Source organism: Alosa alosa, chromosome 22, assembly GCF_017589495.1.
Source record: "Alosa alosa isolate M-15738 ecotype Scorff River chromosome 22, AALO_Geno_1.1, whole genome shotgun sequence".
Lineage (NCBI taxonomy): Eukaryota > Metazoa > Chordata > Actinopteri > Clupeiformes > Clupeidae > Alosa > Alosa alosa.
Window position 1 is genome coordinate 32,259 of NC_063210.1, and position 16,476 is coordinate 48,734.

The following is a 16,476-nucleotide window of genomic DNA, read 5'->3' on the forward strand; positions in this document are numbered from 1 at the left end:
TTCTAATTGCTTAATGGCCGTATTATGATGTCATAATCGGCAATGTTAAGTCTATGGGGATTTTAAAAAAGTTTTTCTTTAATAGTTTAAAAAGTATAAAAGTTTTAAAGTTGAAAAGACATAGCAACCCGATCTGTTTGAAGACCTACGTTACAAAGTTTGAATGAAGTTTCTAAGTTAAACTGTTCAAGAGAAATTGCGTGCGGAAAAAGTGGTAAACGGAATAATAATAAGAAGCCCAGGAAGAACAGTACAGTGCATTTTCATGCACTGTAATTACATTAATTACCAATTGCGTTATGTAGGCTATGGGGATGAGCGTATTCTCTCTTTTACAAAGTAGCCTATGCACAGCTGTTCACGAAGACGATTGTTTTTGTCACTTACCAAGGCACTCGCAATTTTGTCAAAACACTGCAACTTTTTCGCAAATTTGACCAATCATCGTAGTTTCACCGTGAAATTTCACCTACCACAACAGTCCCTCGCTCAGAATATTGAGCCAGATGGCACACTTACTTCTGCACCTTCTGCATGACACCAAAGACTGCCCTAACGTGTTCGTTCCTCTACAGTTTTGATGACAATAAATAGAAGGCTAACGTTAATGATCTGCTTACTTGCATCTCTCAACCTGGTGTTGCTAACCTACCTAGGCTATGAAAGTAAGTTAATTAAGGCCTACTTGGTTTACTGACATTTGAGTAGGCTATGCAACCCATTGGCAAACGTTTACCTGGATATGTCCTTTTAGCTTGTCATGTTTGCTAGCTTGTGGGCTTAGTTTGAGTAGTGCTACCAAAATCATAGAAATTAATAAAATTGCAAGACATTACCTCTTCTATGATCCAAGAATGATTTCATTCATTGTTTTTTTAACATTTATTTTAACTAATGACATAGAAGACATTCCCAATTGCATCCACATATCGTAATGCACTATGCAAAAAGTGATTTACACTCGTAGCCGAACACAGTGAGATCAATTAGACGTACACCACCAATGTAATGACATTAAACAGAAGTGTAGTCAAATAGTTTAAATCAATATGAAATTACTAGATACTTACTTGGCTATTAGTAATTATGCAGGCCACAGACTATGAATTATTAAAAAGATATGAACTTAATATGAATTACAAAATATATGAATGTATTGAAACATATGACATGATGCCATCTCTTTAGGTGACTGTCTTTTTTGGACAGTTCTACGAAAGGTTATACTGCTTTGTGAATTACCTCAGTCAAAGCATTTTCACAAATAAAGTAGGCCTACAGTGGGTCCCAGTTAAAAATTGACACTTTATTCACGATCAAGGTGATTCACGCAGCTGGGTGAAATGTAAGTACAACTGCAGCCGCTTGGGGGCAGCATAGTCCGCTGTGGCGTTCCACGGTCGAACCAGACGGCGCATTCGACAGCAAGGGCTGTGATTGGCTGAGTTTTCAGTGCGTTTCTCTGTGTTTTTAGCAGCCCCTGCAACATGCTAGTCCACTGTAGCCTACGCTTTGTACATAAATGTTAAACATAGTCTTGGATTCAGTGGCAAGATTTCTTGATTGTACAGTGCCTGTCTCTCAGTAATGTTTCGTCAGCTGGCAGTAGGCTACTTTGTCGGTAGTCATGAGAAGTTCGCTTGCTAACAGAACATAAATATGCTGCCCAGAAACCTTGTGAATAGTTCTGATTTTTTTTACTATACTAACGAGATTGAAATATAGACTTTGCCTACAGCATCTCCTTAACAGTAATGTTAACAAAATGACAGCATTCGTATGACAAAAGGAAAGCGAATTGGTCCTCAAGACTGTGCCACAGCAACCAGTGTAGGCTACAGTCCTACCCAATAGGCCTACTCGAAGCAGATAGCGTTGTCTGACGGTCGAGTGGGTTAATGCACATACAGTGGGCAGTGCTTCGACTTGGCCAGCTTCACTCGCGGTCCGCGCGTGGGATCACGTGGTATCACGCGACTTTAATTTGTATTTTCCCAGTGTGACGCTGCAACAACCCAAACAACCGGTAGATGGCTCAAATGAGCAGAGTGTCTCGTAAAACAAATGGAGCCTGGAAAACCCTACACAGACTTCACTACAAACTTTAGCAGACTAGTTTAGAAATAATTTAATAGCCAGAAATATGCCTGCCCTGCCCTAATAAAGAAATATTTGGTTAACTGCAAGTGAATCCCGTTTGCAGCCGTAGAAGAAACGCAGGACAAATGAAACATTCTGGTTTTCTCCGAGTGCAACGATGATAGACAGACATCATTTGGACAAAATATAGAGCATATTAACCTCCGTTGCTCAGCCAAATGCCTTCCTGTTACGTCCTGTTATCACGGAGTTACAGGCGATAAACGATTTTTGATGGTCACAAGTTTACTTCATTAGCGGTTTATTTTTTTGATTATTAGAGTGTTTTTCATTTAAAAGTTTGACTTCGTGCTTATTCGGTAGAGCATTTAGTGCTCTTCCCAATCCCAGACGTTCACATTGCATGTTTGTTTGTAATGGATGCAACCGCGAGATACGCTTGTCATAGGCGCCGATACCGTGGATGCTCCGTCTCTCGGGCACCCACTGAAAACATCGAGCACCCACGTGTGAGAGCTTACAGTCCCGGCTAAATTTACATTAATTTAAAATCAAACATCGCAGTTTATGTTAAATTCAGCATCTCTCATATTGTGATTGGATATGTTGCTGTCAATTCCCTACTTCATATACTAACCACCAATGAGAGCGTCTCTCGTATGAAAATTCCTGACACTTCCCACCTGATGAATAAACGCAAGGCTTTGTCGGGTCTTCAGCCCCGAATGTTTAAAATGTATATAGCCCTGAATATCATTTTAAAAGTAGTCTGACAAAGCTTATTGTTTTGTGACACAGCTAAACACTGGTACCTCATAGAACGTCTATAACAGACAGCTTTAGAACTCACGCAAATCGGGGGAGAGAACGCAGACAGCTTTATGCACAAGACTGTGCTTTATGATTGTTGCCTTCTGATGGTATCTTGCTAATTCAACTGCATTAGGTGACACAAATTGTATTGCCTTTATCTTATAACTCCTTGTCTGAGCGACTACCAGGCCTATGATTTTTAAAAGTCAGATGTTCCCTGACAAAGACATTCGAAAATTAAGAATGTTTATTGACTTGAAAAATACACTAATTTTTGCAAACTCCCTTCATTCAACCCTTGAAGACATCACGGTCTGGTGCGCTATGTAGATCGTTTCTCATACCATTTAATTTCTCAGAATTTAGGTCTACTAGGCCTACAATAACGTCATCACCAAATACATCTTTTATTTTTAGTTGATCAACCACAAAGAGTAGCATAGGCCTGCTGTGCACAGTGCACTGACGACTGTAGCAGCCCAACGTAACCAGTTGTTGTAGATGAGAGGCAACCCCTTGTTTCAGATAGCCTGGACAACATGTTACCTGGGTGTTGCCTACATTATTAATTAATGGTAGCCTACAATAGTTAATTGATTCGCGTAACATATTAGTTGGCTCAAAGAGTAGGGTGACTGAATGAATGACTGAATGACTGAATGAATATCTGAATGAATATCTGAATGAATATCCCCTCTAAAATAAACACATGTATTCGAATATATTGGAATATCTAGGCTATATTATTTGCGCATTATGTCAGTGATGCGTATCATGTCATCTGTTTTTAACTTTTTGTATGGTTATTGCTTGACAGGGGGGGATCCCAAGCAGCTTTCAGCCATAAGGCATTTCCTAATTCACCTGACACTGATATTCAAAATGCTGAAACTATTTCGGCATAGCCTATAAGCAGTTTAATGAAATGTAATGTTAGTTGTAAACAAACGGGCTACTTGGTGAGGCTTGGCCTCACAGATGCGTTCGTGCCTTAAATGGCAATACAAATCTTCACGATAGGCCTATTAACTGACCGCCCGATTCACGTTGGCTGGGGGGCAGGGGGGGCCATCAGACATTTGTTCCCAAGGGTCTATGAATTGTTAACCCGGCCCTGACCCCTGAGCGCAACTTTCCACCTCTGAGATAGCTGAAAAGAAGTCTAGAGGACTCCTAACTCACTAGACCTACTTACTGTAGGCTGCCAAAACCACAAGCCTGCATTCGAGGCAGGCCTTCTGTTGAAGAATTTTATATAAATCCTGCGCTAACAGTAATCCTCCTACCCCCGCTACCACAGCTGTGGATAGTGTGGCATGCTCACACTTTATGTCTCCTTCTTGCAAACTAGGCCTATAGCCCAACCATTTACGTCTTCAAAAAATAACAACTTGCCAGATATGCCTTCATAAATTTGGGCTTCATTCAGCATTTTGTTCTTCCACTGGAAATGACTCTTCTACATTTGCTGCCTGCTGCATCCTTTCTGTTTGTATTGTTTAGAACATGTTTGACGTCTTGAGTTAATGCATTAAACATTGTTTGCTGGTAACCAGCCACAAATAGCCTACAGATTCTTGCGTGCGTTCTCTCCAAAATGTGCCCGTTCTATAGGCTATCCAAGTGCATAATTCTGCGGCATAAAGCAGATGTATTTGTGTATTGTACAGAAAAATAAAAATAACCTGTCAAGCAGTCAATTGACTACATTGCAGTCAATAAGTAGTGCAAATTATGAAACCAAAACGTGGGTCATAGTTGTCTAAGCCTCTGCTGTGAGGCCAAACCCATGAACAAAGACGCATTGATATCTGCAATAGTTTTTTTTTGGCTTAAACAAGCTCACAGCCGAACAAGTCATACTGAAGGAGAGGCAACAGGCATGTGATCTCCCCACGGGCCAATGGATGTACAAGTTTTCTCCTGTGCCTACGATATTTAATCCAGTGTTTTGTCAAGTTGCAAAAGCTATTCGTTTTTAACAAATTTTTATGATAGTATGAAGTACTTTTTGTATAGGGTACTATCTTAATTGCTTTATACTCAATACTTGACCAATGGCTATTGCATCTGTCTATTGAAAGTGAGAATGTGGCATGTGATATACTGTGTAGGCTTCATAAAATAAAATAAACAGATTGCTAATGGCCTACAAGCTGATCTGGGGGCGTTCCCGTACAACCACGGAGGTTAGCTTTTACTAACAGGATGCATCGTTCAACTAACCAACATGTAAGTTACGACTGTTTCCCAAAACTGTCGTGATTTTACATAGTACTGCAAGTTTGGACCATGATAGTTTCCAAACTTCAGTAGTCTGGACTAAAGTGGTTAATGATGTTTAGTAGCACGTGAACGGGCATCTGCACATACTTCTGTGGCGCATTGCGTTAAGGCCGTTACACAGCAGTTACCAGTCCCCTGTCCAAGAGTTCAAATCTGGGTTAAGACGTTGACAACAATATTGACATCGTTGTTTACCTAAGGTTATCTTTTGTGCAGATCATATTATCAAAATCAGAATCAGCCTTCTTGGCTTGGTTTTATGTAAACTAACAAGGACCCCCTCCATGAAAATCAAAGGCTACATATTCTCAGCTGACTCGTCAAAAAGTGCGCACCACCTTATTATTATCTGCAAGTGTGTGACTTTTACTTACGTGCACATGGCTGCAAATTGACTTTTAATGTATGTATTTTCTGCCTTGGGCATTTTAAAATATGGATGTATGGTGGTTAGAAGTGTAAATATCAATTAGAAACCTAAATATATTTATAATTATTAATTTGCAAACAAATTACTGGCGTCAGTGACGTCTTTGACATGAAGATCCCTGGAACTATGCTTCTAGCATTCTACCACAGGTCGAGAGGTGTAGTTGTAACTACACAACTTTACGATAGTGGTTGCGAACGTTCGTTGCTACTATGGTTTTGGGAAACACTAACGTAGTGGAACGATGCATTGGACTATGTAAGTTCCAAATATGAATGTAATTCTGCGGCATAAAGCAGATGTATTTGTTTATTGTACAGAAAAATAAAAATGACATGTCAAGCCGTCAATTGACTACATTGCAGTCAAAAAGTAGGGCAAATTAATTTACGAAACCAAAACGTGGGTCATAGTTGTCTAAGCCTCTATTGCGTAGCCTGTTAAAAATGTCGCCCGATAGTATTAAATCAGCAACAACATTGTTTTCTGCAGAAGCCTACCCAAGGCTACAGATTAATTCTGAACAGTTATTTCTCTACTGGCTCAATTATCACACCACTGTTTTGATTTGCGTAGCGTTAACCCCAACACTGACAATAATGTAGACAGCAAATTTCGATTTCGATTTTCGTTACCACCGTGTAGTCAAGCCTTAAGTCATACCCAAGTAGCCTAAATCGAGGTAATGTTTAATTATGCATGATTTATTTTGTTATTGAATTAGTAGGCTGGGATTACTCTCGGCAACAATTATATCCTGATCCTGCTTTTTCAGAAGGGACCGCAGGCAGAGCGATGTACAGTGGTAGAGCGACGCACAGTGGCTGAAAGTGGTACCAAAGCTTCACGCAGCTTCACGCCGCGTAATGCGCGAATGAAGTGGTCATTTGAAAGCGATGCCCACTGTATTTCCAGAACAGGTCTGCAACTTTCAGGCAGTTCTGAGTTCGAATCTAGGCAGGAGCAGAGCCATATAAAGGCCTAGGCCTATTGTTATCGTTTTTTGCAAGGTGTTGCTCCTGGCAATACTTGTTTATAAGACGTTTGGTGGTTAATTGATAGCTGTTTTTAGGACATGTTAAACGTTCTTTATAATGAGCGCATAAAACGACTGTTATGCGCTGTTACAACTGTAGGCTACAATGATTGCAATACAACAATATGCGCGTGTTAGTTTTGTGATGTTTTGCACTTTTGCCTCATGTGTTTTCAGGTTTGAGGGCTTTTTTGGCAAGATTGACCTTGGTTAGACTCTGCATATGTTATTTCTCCGTAGGCTATGGAAAACAAAGTCAATTTTCGACACACGTCTGTTATTAGTTCAATAACAAGTGTTGCTTGTTAAAAACATGTGACTAGTGATTTTATGATTTTAGAAATATTTAGCCAAAGCCAAAAAGTGTTAGAGAGAAGGAGAGACGCCGGTGCAGCTCAGATGTCGTCTTAATTTTCTTTATTCTTTAGTAAAAGGTGCAGAACATTATTAAACTTTGACTAACGTTTCGATGTTCGTTAGTCAAAAACATTGACACATCGAAACGTTAGTCAAAGTTTAATAATTTGTTATGCACATTATTGACTGCAGTTTATTCTCATCAATGTCAGTCCATGAATGCATATTGATCAGTTGTTAACTAATACTGTAGGCCTAGAAGTTGCAATTGAAAATGTTACTGTTGTAGGCTTTTTTTTTTTTATTTCAGCCACACTGTTTTAAAGTGGTTAGGACCATTATTTCACACCAATTTTGAATAAGCCATAGCCTACTGCAATACCGATTTCATGGTTGCACCATGCACATGTTAAGCCGATTATGTGGCCCTCAGTAACCTATATATTCAATGATGTGGCCCTCTATGAAAATGAGTTTGACACCCTGCTCTAAAAATATCTGTCCTGGCCTGGTTGCAACCGGATTGTGGCCAAATGACAGAAGCGCCGGAGAATTCTCCTTTGTCTACCAAAAGTGTTACTTTGTGCCCCGCAGCCCCCCACTGCTTGTGAAAGAAGGGGTGGGGGGGGGGCTTAACGTGAAAAAGCTTAATGTCCCAAAACGGCAACAAGTCATAATGGTAGGCTACAGGAAGTGGGGGGAGGGTATGGGATGACCAGAGCCGTCTTCGCTGTGCTATTCAGAAAGCATCTTCTATTGTCTTTCCAGGCGCACACAGCTCGTTATAGCCTATCGAATGCCTTAACAGATAGGCTCTGCTCTTGGGTTTGGCCTCACAGCGAACTCAACCCTCTTGTTGCTTGCAGTTTGTTAAATAAAGCGATGCAGATTACATTATTTATTTCTGATTAATTTAGTCTTTTGAGGTCTTTTGCAACATCTGCTTGTTAGGCTGGGCTACTGTCAATGTCCTGTACAGGTAAATATTCAACAATTGCTGGTGTAGGCCTACAGGCTATAATCAATTAGGGACTGTTCACTATGGAAACTGGTCTGTAGGCTAACATTGGACAAATAAAATGACACTGACTCGCCATATCTTGATTTGCCGCAAACTCAGCAATGAAATCATAGGCCAGTTTGCAGGTAGCATAACGTCTTTTTCAATTAATAGAAGTGAGAGCCCAGTCTCTCCTGTGACATTGAGGTGCGCAAATAGTTTTTAATAGCCTGTTCAACTTCGAAAAGCTTCGTTCACCCGATGCCAGTCACTGATCGCAATTTCAAATTTCGGGAAGCTTCGTTCAATCTTTTTAAGTTTTAAGTGCAGTAGGCCCCTATCTGCCCCCTTTGGAATTATATCTCGAGCCTATTATAAGGTCCAGTGCGTTATGTCCTGGGATTCGGACGTGCTCAAAAAGAAAAGAAAAAAAACACTTTTTTTTTTATAGACGGTTAAGAGGAGCAATATGAGTCGTGTCATTCAGACTCAACCCTCTTGTTGCTTTGATATCTTTTTCGTTGTCGTTTGAACGTTGGCAAGCAGGCATGTTGCGGTTGCAATTTAAGTGAAATTTCTACAGTAGGCCTACAACATGCAACATGCTTGTTAGGCTGGGCTACTGTCAATGTAATTTGTACAGGTAAATGTTCAACAATTGCTGGTGTACAGGCTATAATCAATTAGCTAAATCATTTGTCTAGCTGTTTAAAAAAAATCGTGCTACATTCAAAACGCAAAAGGTGCTTTGATATCTTTTTCGTTTGAACGACGGCAAGCAAAAAATTGGTTTTATCTGCGGATTTATTTTTTGCATTATTTTGAATATGACTCGCACCAGTCTCAACAGCACGTCTACTTTTTCCACACGCATCTAAGTTCTAACACACATATCCCCTCTCGCTTTCTCTCTCTCCATCCCTGCGCACAATGCTTTCTTAAAGGAGCTGCACCATCTTACAACAATTGCATCTACATTTTCATATTAGAATGTTTTGTCAAGTGTAAGCTTAAACTACCGTGATCAATTTAAGTTCCCGTGCCCCCGCTGAAAGTCTCATGCGCTTATCGTTACACTATCAAATCTATAAGTGACCGTGACAAATAGGGTATAAGATATATAAACTCATGCTATTGTATTATCATATATGTTTGGTAATGGCTCAGCTTTCTCTGATTGTTCTACTGACTTGGAAACTGCATCATGGAAGCAGTAAGTCAAGTCACATCAAAAATAGTAGTGGCAGAACTCCAAAGTGACACCTTGTGGTTGTTTGTGTCTACTGCAGTTTGTGCCATTTCTGCTGAGAAAATGGGGTGCGTGATTCCTGAAGGAACCCGTCCAAACTTAACTGGGACCCACTGTACTTTGATTTTCTGTAATCCTTACTGTTTACCTTTGATTATCCTTTTTTTAATAAGCATCAAGATTATCAGTGTGATTTTGGTCTTACTAACCTTAATTGCCCTAAATTTAAAAAAAAAGGGGAAATTCTTAATTAAGGGTCTAGTAAGGGTAGAATAAGTCCTTGCAGAATAAGGTATTAATTAGTGACTTATAATGACTAACAAATGGCTAGTATGTTCAACATCCAGTATTTACGTTAAGTTATGCAATTCTACTGTAGATGGCAGTCACCCAGTGATATCATAACATGTCAATTAGATGAGTAAATTTCCTCCCATCACAATCTGTTAGTCATGCTCAACATTTATTTTATTTTCAATAGGCCTTTATCTCTGACCACTGTCTTTTCAAATCTTGAGGTACAAAAAGGGTTTATATTAATGATGATCTTATGTAGCTAATGTTAAGTGTTGAATTGGGCTAGCACAACAAGATCAAGATCATTTATACCTTTTCAGGTTGGGTAAAGGTTCCAGCATTGCATGGGGTCCTTGGGTCCCACAGTCGAACTGACCTGTCCCAACTGCCTGTTACCATGACATTGACCTCTGGGCAGTACTCTACACAGCGAATTGGTGCATCATGTGTTCCAACAATAGTATCTACAGTGAAAACATAAATACATGTTATATATATATATATATATATATCAGTGTTTCTCAAACATTTTCAGACCAAGGACCACTTAACCAAATAAAATAAAATACACAGCCACAAACAACAACAACAACATACCTACTTCAACAGTATATTACACAGTAGGCCTACTCACTGAACCACCTTGCTTATTGTGTCAGAGGATTCATATGATTTAAACGGGCATAGTTTACATAGGCAGTTTTGTAGAACTGTTTGGATTCACAAGTTGGTTCAATATTGCAAACATATATATATGGGTCATTCTATAATTCAGGGTACAGTTCAAGTGTAGAGAGAAACCAAAAAATATGCATTTTTATCATTAAACTTTTTTATAGTCATAGAACACACTTTAAAGTTAACATGACAAGTATTTGCTGAGCTTAAACCTATAAATCTGTCAACTCTGTTAGAGACAAACTCAGTAAATTATATATATTTAGCAAATGTGATACATTTTTAAATTATGCCTTCCCTAAGAGAACTTTTGTCTCCACAGTTACTGTAGCAACTTTTGTCCAGAAAAAAAAAAAAAACACATTCCACTGGCAAGTTTCCAATGCCATGCCACACCACACAGGATGCAACTTTACGATACATTCTTCGTTCACTAAAATTGGTGTTCGGGTTGGATTTTTAATCATTTTTTTAATTAAGGCATTAAGATCAATTTCTAACAGATTATTTTATATTCCTCTTTTTAGTCAACTTTAGCATGGGTTCAAATACATATTCTCCCCACTGTATATATGAACATACCCAGGCTTTCTTTGGATAACCTGGATCATAGGTTATCCAAAGAAAGCCTGGGTATGTTCATGCTTCGTAGTATACCCCACTGGTCCTAACTGCTAAATTGGTCTTTGTTAAGACCAGTCTTTAGAATTGAATTTACGTTGGTTGCACCAACTGAAAATATGCCTAGGCTTAACTACGTCCAGTCTTAACACAGCACACCATTTTAACACAGTTTGGGAGGGACAGAAATACCTAATCAGAGCAAGCAGGGCCTGTCTTCTGTCTAACTCACCAAGGTGACGTGAACATTATAGCACTATAGCTTTTGGTTAACAGAGAATAATGCAGATTATCTTCCTCACTCATTTCTTTGTGCAACAGCCCACATTCTGCATTCACTCCAGCGAGACGAGTGAAATACATGTTTTTAAAGCGGTCATCACCAAAGGCTATTTGCTACGATAATTATCGTAAACGTGCTAATTACCAACCATTTAGTTCGGAAATTCTAAAACAACGATGTTTTTTAATACTTCAAAATAACATTTGCTAAATGAACCTTAACCTTAACTCAATAGCCATAGGTGTGTAGATTTGAACAAAATCTAGTTTGGTTCTTACCGGGGCTTTTACTGCCTGAAACATCGATTTTGTTTACCACGCTCGGAATTTAGTGCTGGGCTTGCAGGTGCCTATTCCCAACCTGTCACACGGCAGATCAACGGCTAGCCCAAGAATTCTCGTCGGCAAATCAAAATTCCACTGGAGCTCCAAGCGGATTTGTACACGCAGCCTTACAACACTGTTTGCAGCTCTTCGAGTCACGGTAAGATGTAATTTTTGGTACATAACTAATTTAGATAAACTTATGGTGTGGGTGCTTGCGTTTCTTTAGGAATCCGCCATCTTGGTTTGTATAGAAATTAATATCATATAATATATAATATAATATAGTGACACATACACGTAAGAGGTTGGACATGCGTGACGGTTGGTAATATGTGACGTTCCTATACCTCAGTTAGGCCTACAAACATGTCATCATGAATTCCATTTTTTTGTGCAGTGGATTAGGCTATACAATCACTATGCTGTTTCATGGACAGTTACATAAACTTCATTTGTTGTTTTAAATATCGCTCAGTACAAATAATTCATGTCCATATCTTATGGAAGAAAAGCAAGTATATAGACGGACATGGACAAAACATTGTAATATGAAGAGCGTACCTTGATCTGTATTTAAATCGTGCATTTTCAGCTGCGCATCCAAGCCCCCACTCCAGGCATGTGTGGGGTCCTATATATTTGGATCAAAAACATTCAGTTTTAGATGCATTGCTTTTAGAAGACAGTAAATTATTCACAATGATTTATAATTTGTTCACTATAAAACGATCAAACCACTTACATAAAAGGCACAATCCAACACTGGGGCAAGATGCTGATACTTCATTCTCATAGAATTGCTCCCAACATCATACAGACGTACAGTAGAGTCCCACGAAGAGACCAGTAAAAACTGTGCCGTACTAGGACTGAATTTCACAGCTGAAATACTGTCTTCAGGACCTTGGTTGAGCTTAAATTCATTTGACCCAGTCATCTATGGCAGAGATAAGAATGTAGGTTGAAATCAAGTAGTAACTAAAACATTTGTAGGTTAAAAATAAAATACATAATGCTTTATCAACAATCTATTATCAACAATCAACAATCTATTATCAACAAGTTATTTCCTCAAGGTTTTAGAGGTATTTACACAAGCCTTTGTCTTTATCTGGTATAGGGAATATTAAATATCTTCTTCACATCACTTTAAAGGAGGCTACTCGCTGAGCAGAGCAATACGTTTTTTAAAAAACAAAAATAGGCCAGCATGTGGCTACAGCAGGATTTTTTCATAACATACTATTTTAAGTAAACCATACACTGGTATATTATTACGGATTGTTGAGCAAACGTGTTTCCCCGTCAGCTGCTTTAGATTTGCTCTCTCTTCACATGAACCCCCACCAATGAAATCAGCAATTAAAGTGTCACATGACAACCATGTTCAATTGTTTGTTTTTTACAAAAATGCTTCGTACAAAAATAAAATATAACTGTGTAAACTAACATCAATAAAATTGTAATTATAAAAAAAGTTAATGACCAAGCATACACCAATGACAATTATCCCAACTGTACAAAAAGCATAGCTTCACAACTTGCATAGTTATCATCATTCACATCACAAGTTGACATTACATCACATACTGGGCGCCATCTTAACGATCTGAAACGCAAGTATCAAACGCAAAGCGCAAGTAGCTTTGTGGGCGGATCTTGGGCGCTGTTGCTATTTTACCGGCGGGATAAATGACTTTTTCGCCCAACGCAAATCTAAAATGGGGTGGTCTGAAGTAGCTACATTACTCATGGGTGTGGTTTGGGCATAACGTGCAATAAACCAATCAGAGAGTCATCTCACATTCCCTTTAACAACAGGCGCGCTTGTTCCATAGCGGATTGCTATTATGATGGCGGATTTGCCAGGCGCAGCCAGGAGTGGTTCACAGTACACAGTAATAAGGACTGTTCAGTTGGTAACAGTTTGCTATTGATTTTTCTTCTTGACAAAATGTAATACAGAAATGTCATAAAGACATACTTTCCAGTGTTTTGGAATCATAACTGAATCACGAGGTTATGGATGGTGATATTTTTGCAATGTAATCTAACATAACCTCACTATACAGTAGATGATGCAGCTCCTCTGTCAGATAAGCTCTCCTCTCCCGTGCTGCTGCTGGGGCATTTGGGTTAAATGACATCAGCATGCAGTTCAACATCACGTCTCCTTAAAGCGATGGTTTGGAGTAATTTCATTCTAGGGTCCTTTGCACCATGACCCTGAGCCAAACACCCTCCCAGAACCTGTTTTCCCTTGGTTGAACCCTGGTCGAGTAGCGCTGTCACAAAACGAATGACTTTCTGCAGGCGTAATGGAACCAACTTAGTATCTCGTAAATTACCCCACTAATAATGCCCTGAATGGTACGAAACTTCTACAGTAGTACAACTATGTTCTTTACTCATGAAACGAGGCATTGAAAAGTTTGTAAGTACACCAGGAGTTTATTTAAAATTACACTTGCCTGATGGATGCTACTATCTGCTACTTTCTACCGCTGCGTCGACGTTACTTCCGTGATTTGGGAAAAGCCCGTAAAAGTCCTGGCAGGAAGCATGCATAAGGATGTAGATCTAGGAATGCACTAATATTTTGTTCGTAGTACCAGTTTGCAACAATTATTAGTTAACACTAAGTTGTAAACACTTCGGAAAAAAAATATTAAAAACGGGATATACCAAAAAACTTTGATGTAATCGCTTCCTGCCAGGACTTTTACGGGCTTTTCCCAAATCACGGAAATCGCGGTAGAACTTCAGAGGGTGTTCCTATGGCGATTCTTTTGCAAGTTTGAACTTTGAACTGGGAAAAAAGCTCAGAAAACAACTTGAACAGACAAATAGAACAAGGCACTATATTCAGAAACAATATGAAAATGGAGAGATAACAGTAATTATTTTGGTCCTGTTCTAATTGTGCCATGAATCTCACATATGATAAAAAACATTTTTTTTAAGTATATTTTTTGGGCTTTTTTGCCTTTATTTTGACAGGAAGCAAGTGGGAGAGAGAGATGGGGTGGGATCGGGAAATGACCGCAGGTCGGATTCAAACCTGGGTCCCCGTGGACACTCGGACCCGTATATAGAAGAATTGTTTATGAAGGTGTCTTTGTTATTTTATGAAGACGCATCTGGTTGATTTGCTTTCATTAATGGTTTAGCTCGAGGCCACCCCACTTTTCGGGGGAAAAAATAAATAAATAAAATGTCTCGCTTTTCCAATGCACCATTAATTTGTATTACCTTAAAGATGCCCTGCCACACGTATTTCATTACTTTGTGGTAATGTCTGAAGTTCTACTATGGACTCTAACATTTTTTGTGGAAAACATGCCTTGGTTACCTTGTTTCAAGCCATTCTAGTGTGGTATTTAAAGCCTGCATGAAGACTTGGCTCGATTTGCGGCAGTTCTCATGAATATTCAACGAGCTAAGCTGCTTGACTCTGATTGGCTAACAGCTAGTAGGTTTCGTCCATAACATGACAGCCGTTATTAACTAATTTTAGCTTCATGGCATGAACTTAGCTTGGCTAGTGAGTGCTAGCATTGTCCAAATGTGCATAAATAAAACCTGCTAGGCTAGCGAGTTCATTAAACCTGTATAACATAGCACTTCCTTGAGTTGACAATTACGTTTTACTTACAGGCACTGGTCGTAGACTGTGATGGTAGCCTGCTCCAGGCTTCAACAACAACCTTTTTGCAAAGCCTGTGGCATTGTTCCAAAAAATAAACTGAAGCCATTTGATCCTCAAGTCTGGGTTCTTGGGCAAAATGCATTGTTAAAGTTCTATTTGTGCATAGCGCACAAGTCCGTTGAAATTCAGCCATTCTTGCATAGGCCTACGAAAACTGTCAGAGCTAAACGAATTTTGTGGGCATGGATAGTAATGAGCTCGTCAATTCCACGTCAATCTGAAGAGCTTTTGCAATTGGCCTTATTCTTCGGCTACATAGGCTACTATCAGAAACTGGGAAACTTTCCGAATCCGAAAGGATCTGTGGGCGAACCGTCATGCCATGCATTTAAAAAATAATAATAGGCTATAGGGCTGTCAAGCATAGGCTATAGGGCTGTCAAAATTGCTCAAAAATTATGTTTGTATATTCCCTCTAAAAAACAAACATATATTCAAATTATTCTAACTATCTATTATTTATCTATGTCAATGACACACATTAGCCTGCGTCAATAAAACAAACTAATGTTGTATAAGTAGTTTAAGTTTAAACATATGACAACATATTACCTACACACAAATAAGTAAATAAACTATTGGCCAAGACCGCAGACCTCGCTCTCGCTGGCTCACTCGCTCTTTTTTCTCTCTTTTCTCTCTTTCTCTCTCACTCCCCCTCACTCTATCTGCTAGGCCCTACTGCTTTAAATAAACAACAACAATAAACAAATGCTGAGTACTGATCATGAGTTTTGTACAAGCAATTTAAGGTCCCTCTGTTGTTCCAAATACCCAAACTGGAGAAAGGAATGTCGGTTTGGTGAACTTGTTTTGAACTTTTTGGAAACTTTTGAATTAACTGAAAGATGATAAATATTTTTCGTTATTTTTGGTTAAGTTTATTTTCTACAATGGAGTGAGCAGGTCGCGTGTTTGGGTTTTGAGCAGGCCGCGCAAGATTGTCATTGTTGAATAAGTGTTGGGAATTTTGCCTCTGTCTATTGGGTGTTAAGGCCAAGCAGGCGCGCTGGCAGCACGGGGGACGTGGGGGATATGTCCCCAGCAGTGCTGAAGAGACGGCCGTCATCCCCCTCACTTTTGATAAGAAAAAAAGCCTTATAGGTACGCTAAATAAATAATAACCTATAGGTTTATGCTTTGTTAAACTCCCCATCAGCATCACATCACTAACCACAGCCATCTAAGACTGCACAATCTCGTATTCACTCGGTTGGATATTTGAAGCCAGTTTGTCTTCCAACCATCATAAAATAATCCAGGCTACTTGCTTAGCGTAAGGTAGATGACA

At 39.2% G+C, this 16,476-nt stretch overlaps 1 protein-coding gene across 2 annotated transcripts in view; it reads right to left on the bottom strand.

Annotated features, from left to right (window-relative positions):
• Positions 1-16,476, bottom strand: part of bub3 (BUB3 mitotic checkpoint protein) — a 54,472-nt gene that overhangs the window by 15,808 nt on the left and 22,188 nt on the right. For both annotated transcript variants that reach the window (XM_048233306.1, XM_048233307.1), the window contains exons 2-4: positions 12,219-12,413; positions 12,038-12,107; positions 9,881-10,032 (exon numbers count right to left, since the gene is read on the bottom strand). In XM_048233306.1, coding sequence (XP_048089263.1) covers positions 9,881-10,032; positions 12,038-12,107; positions 12,219-12,413 — 417 coding nt within the window. The remainder of the gene's footprint in view (positions 1-9,880; positions 10,033-12,037; positions 12,108-12,218; positions 12,414-16,476) is intronic.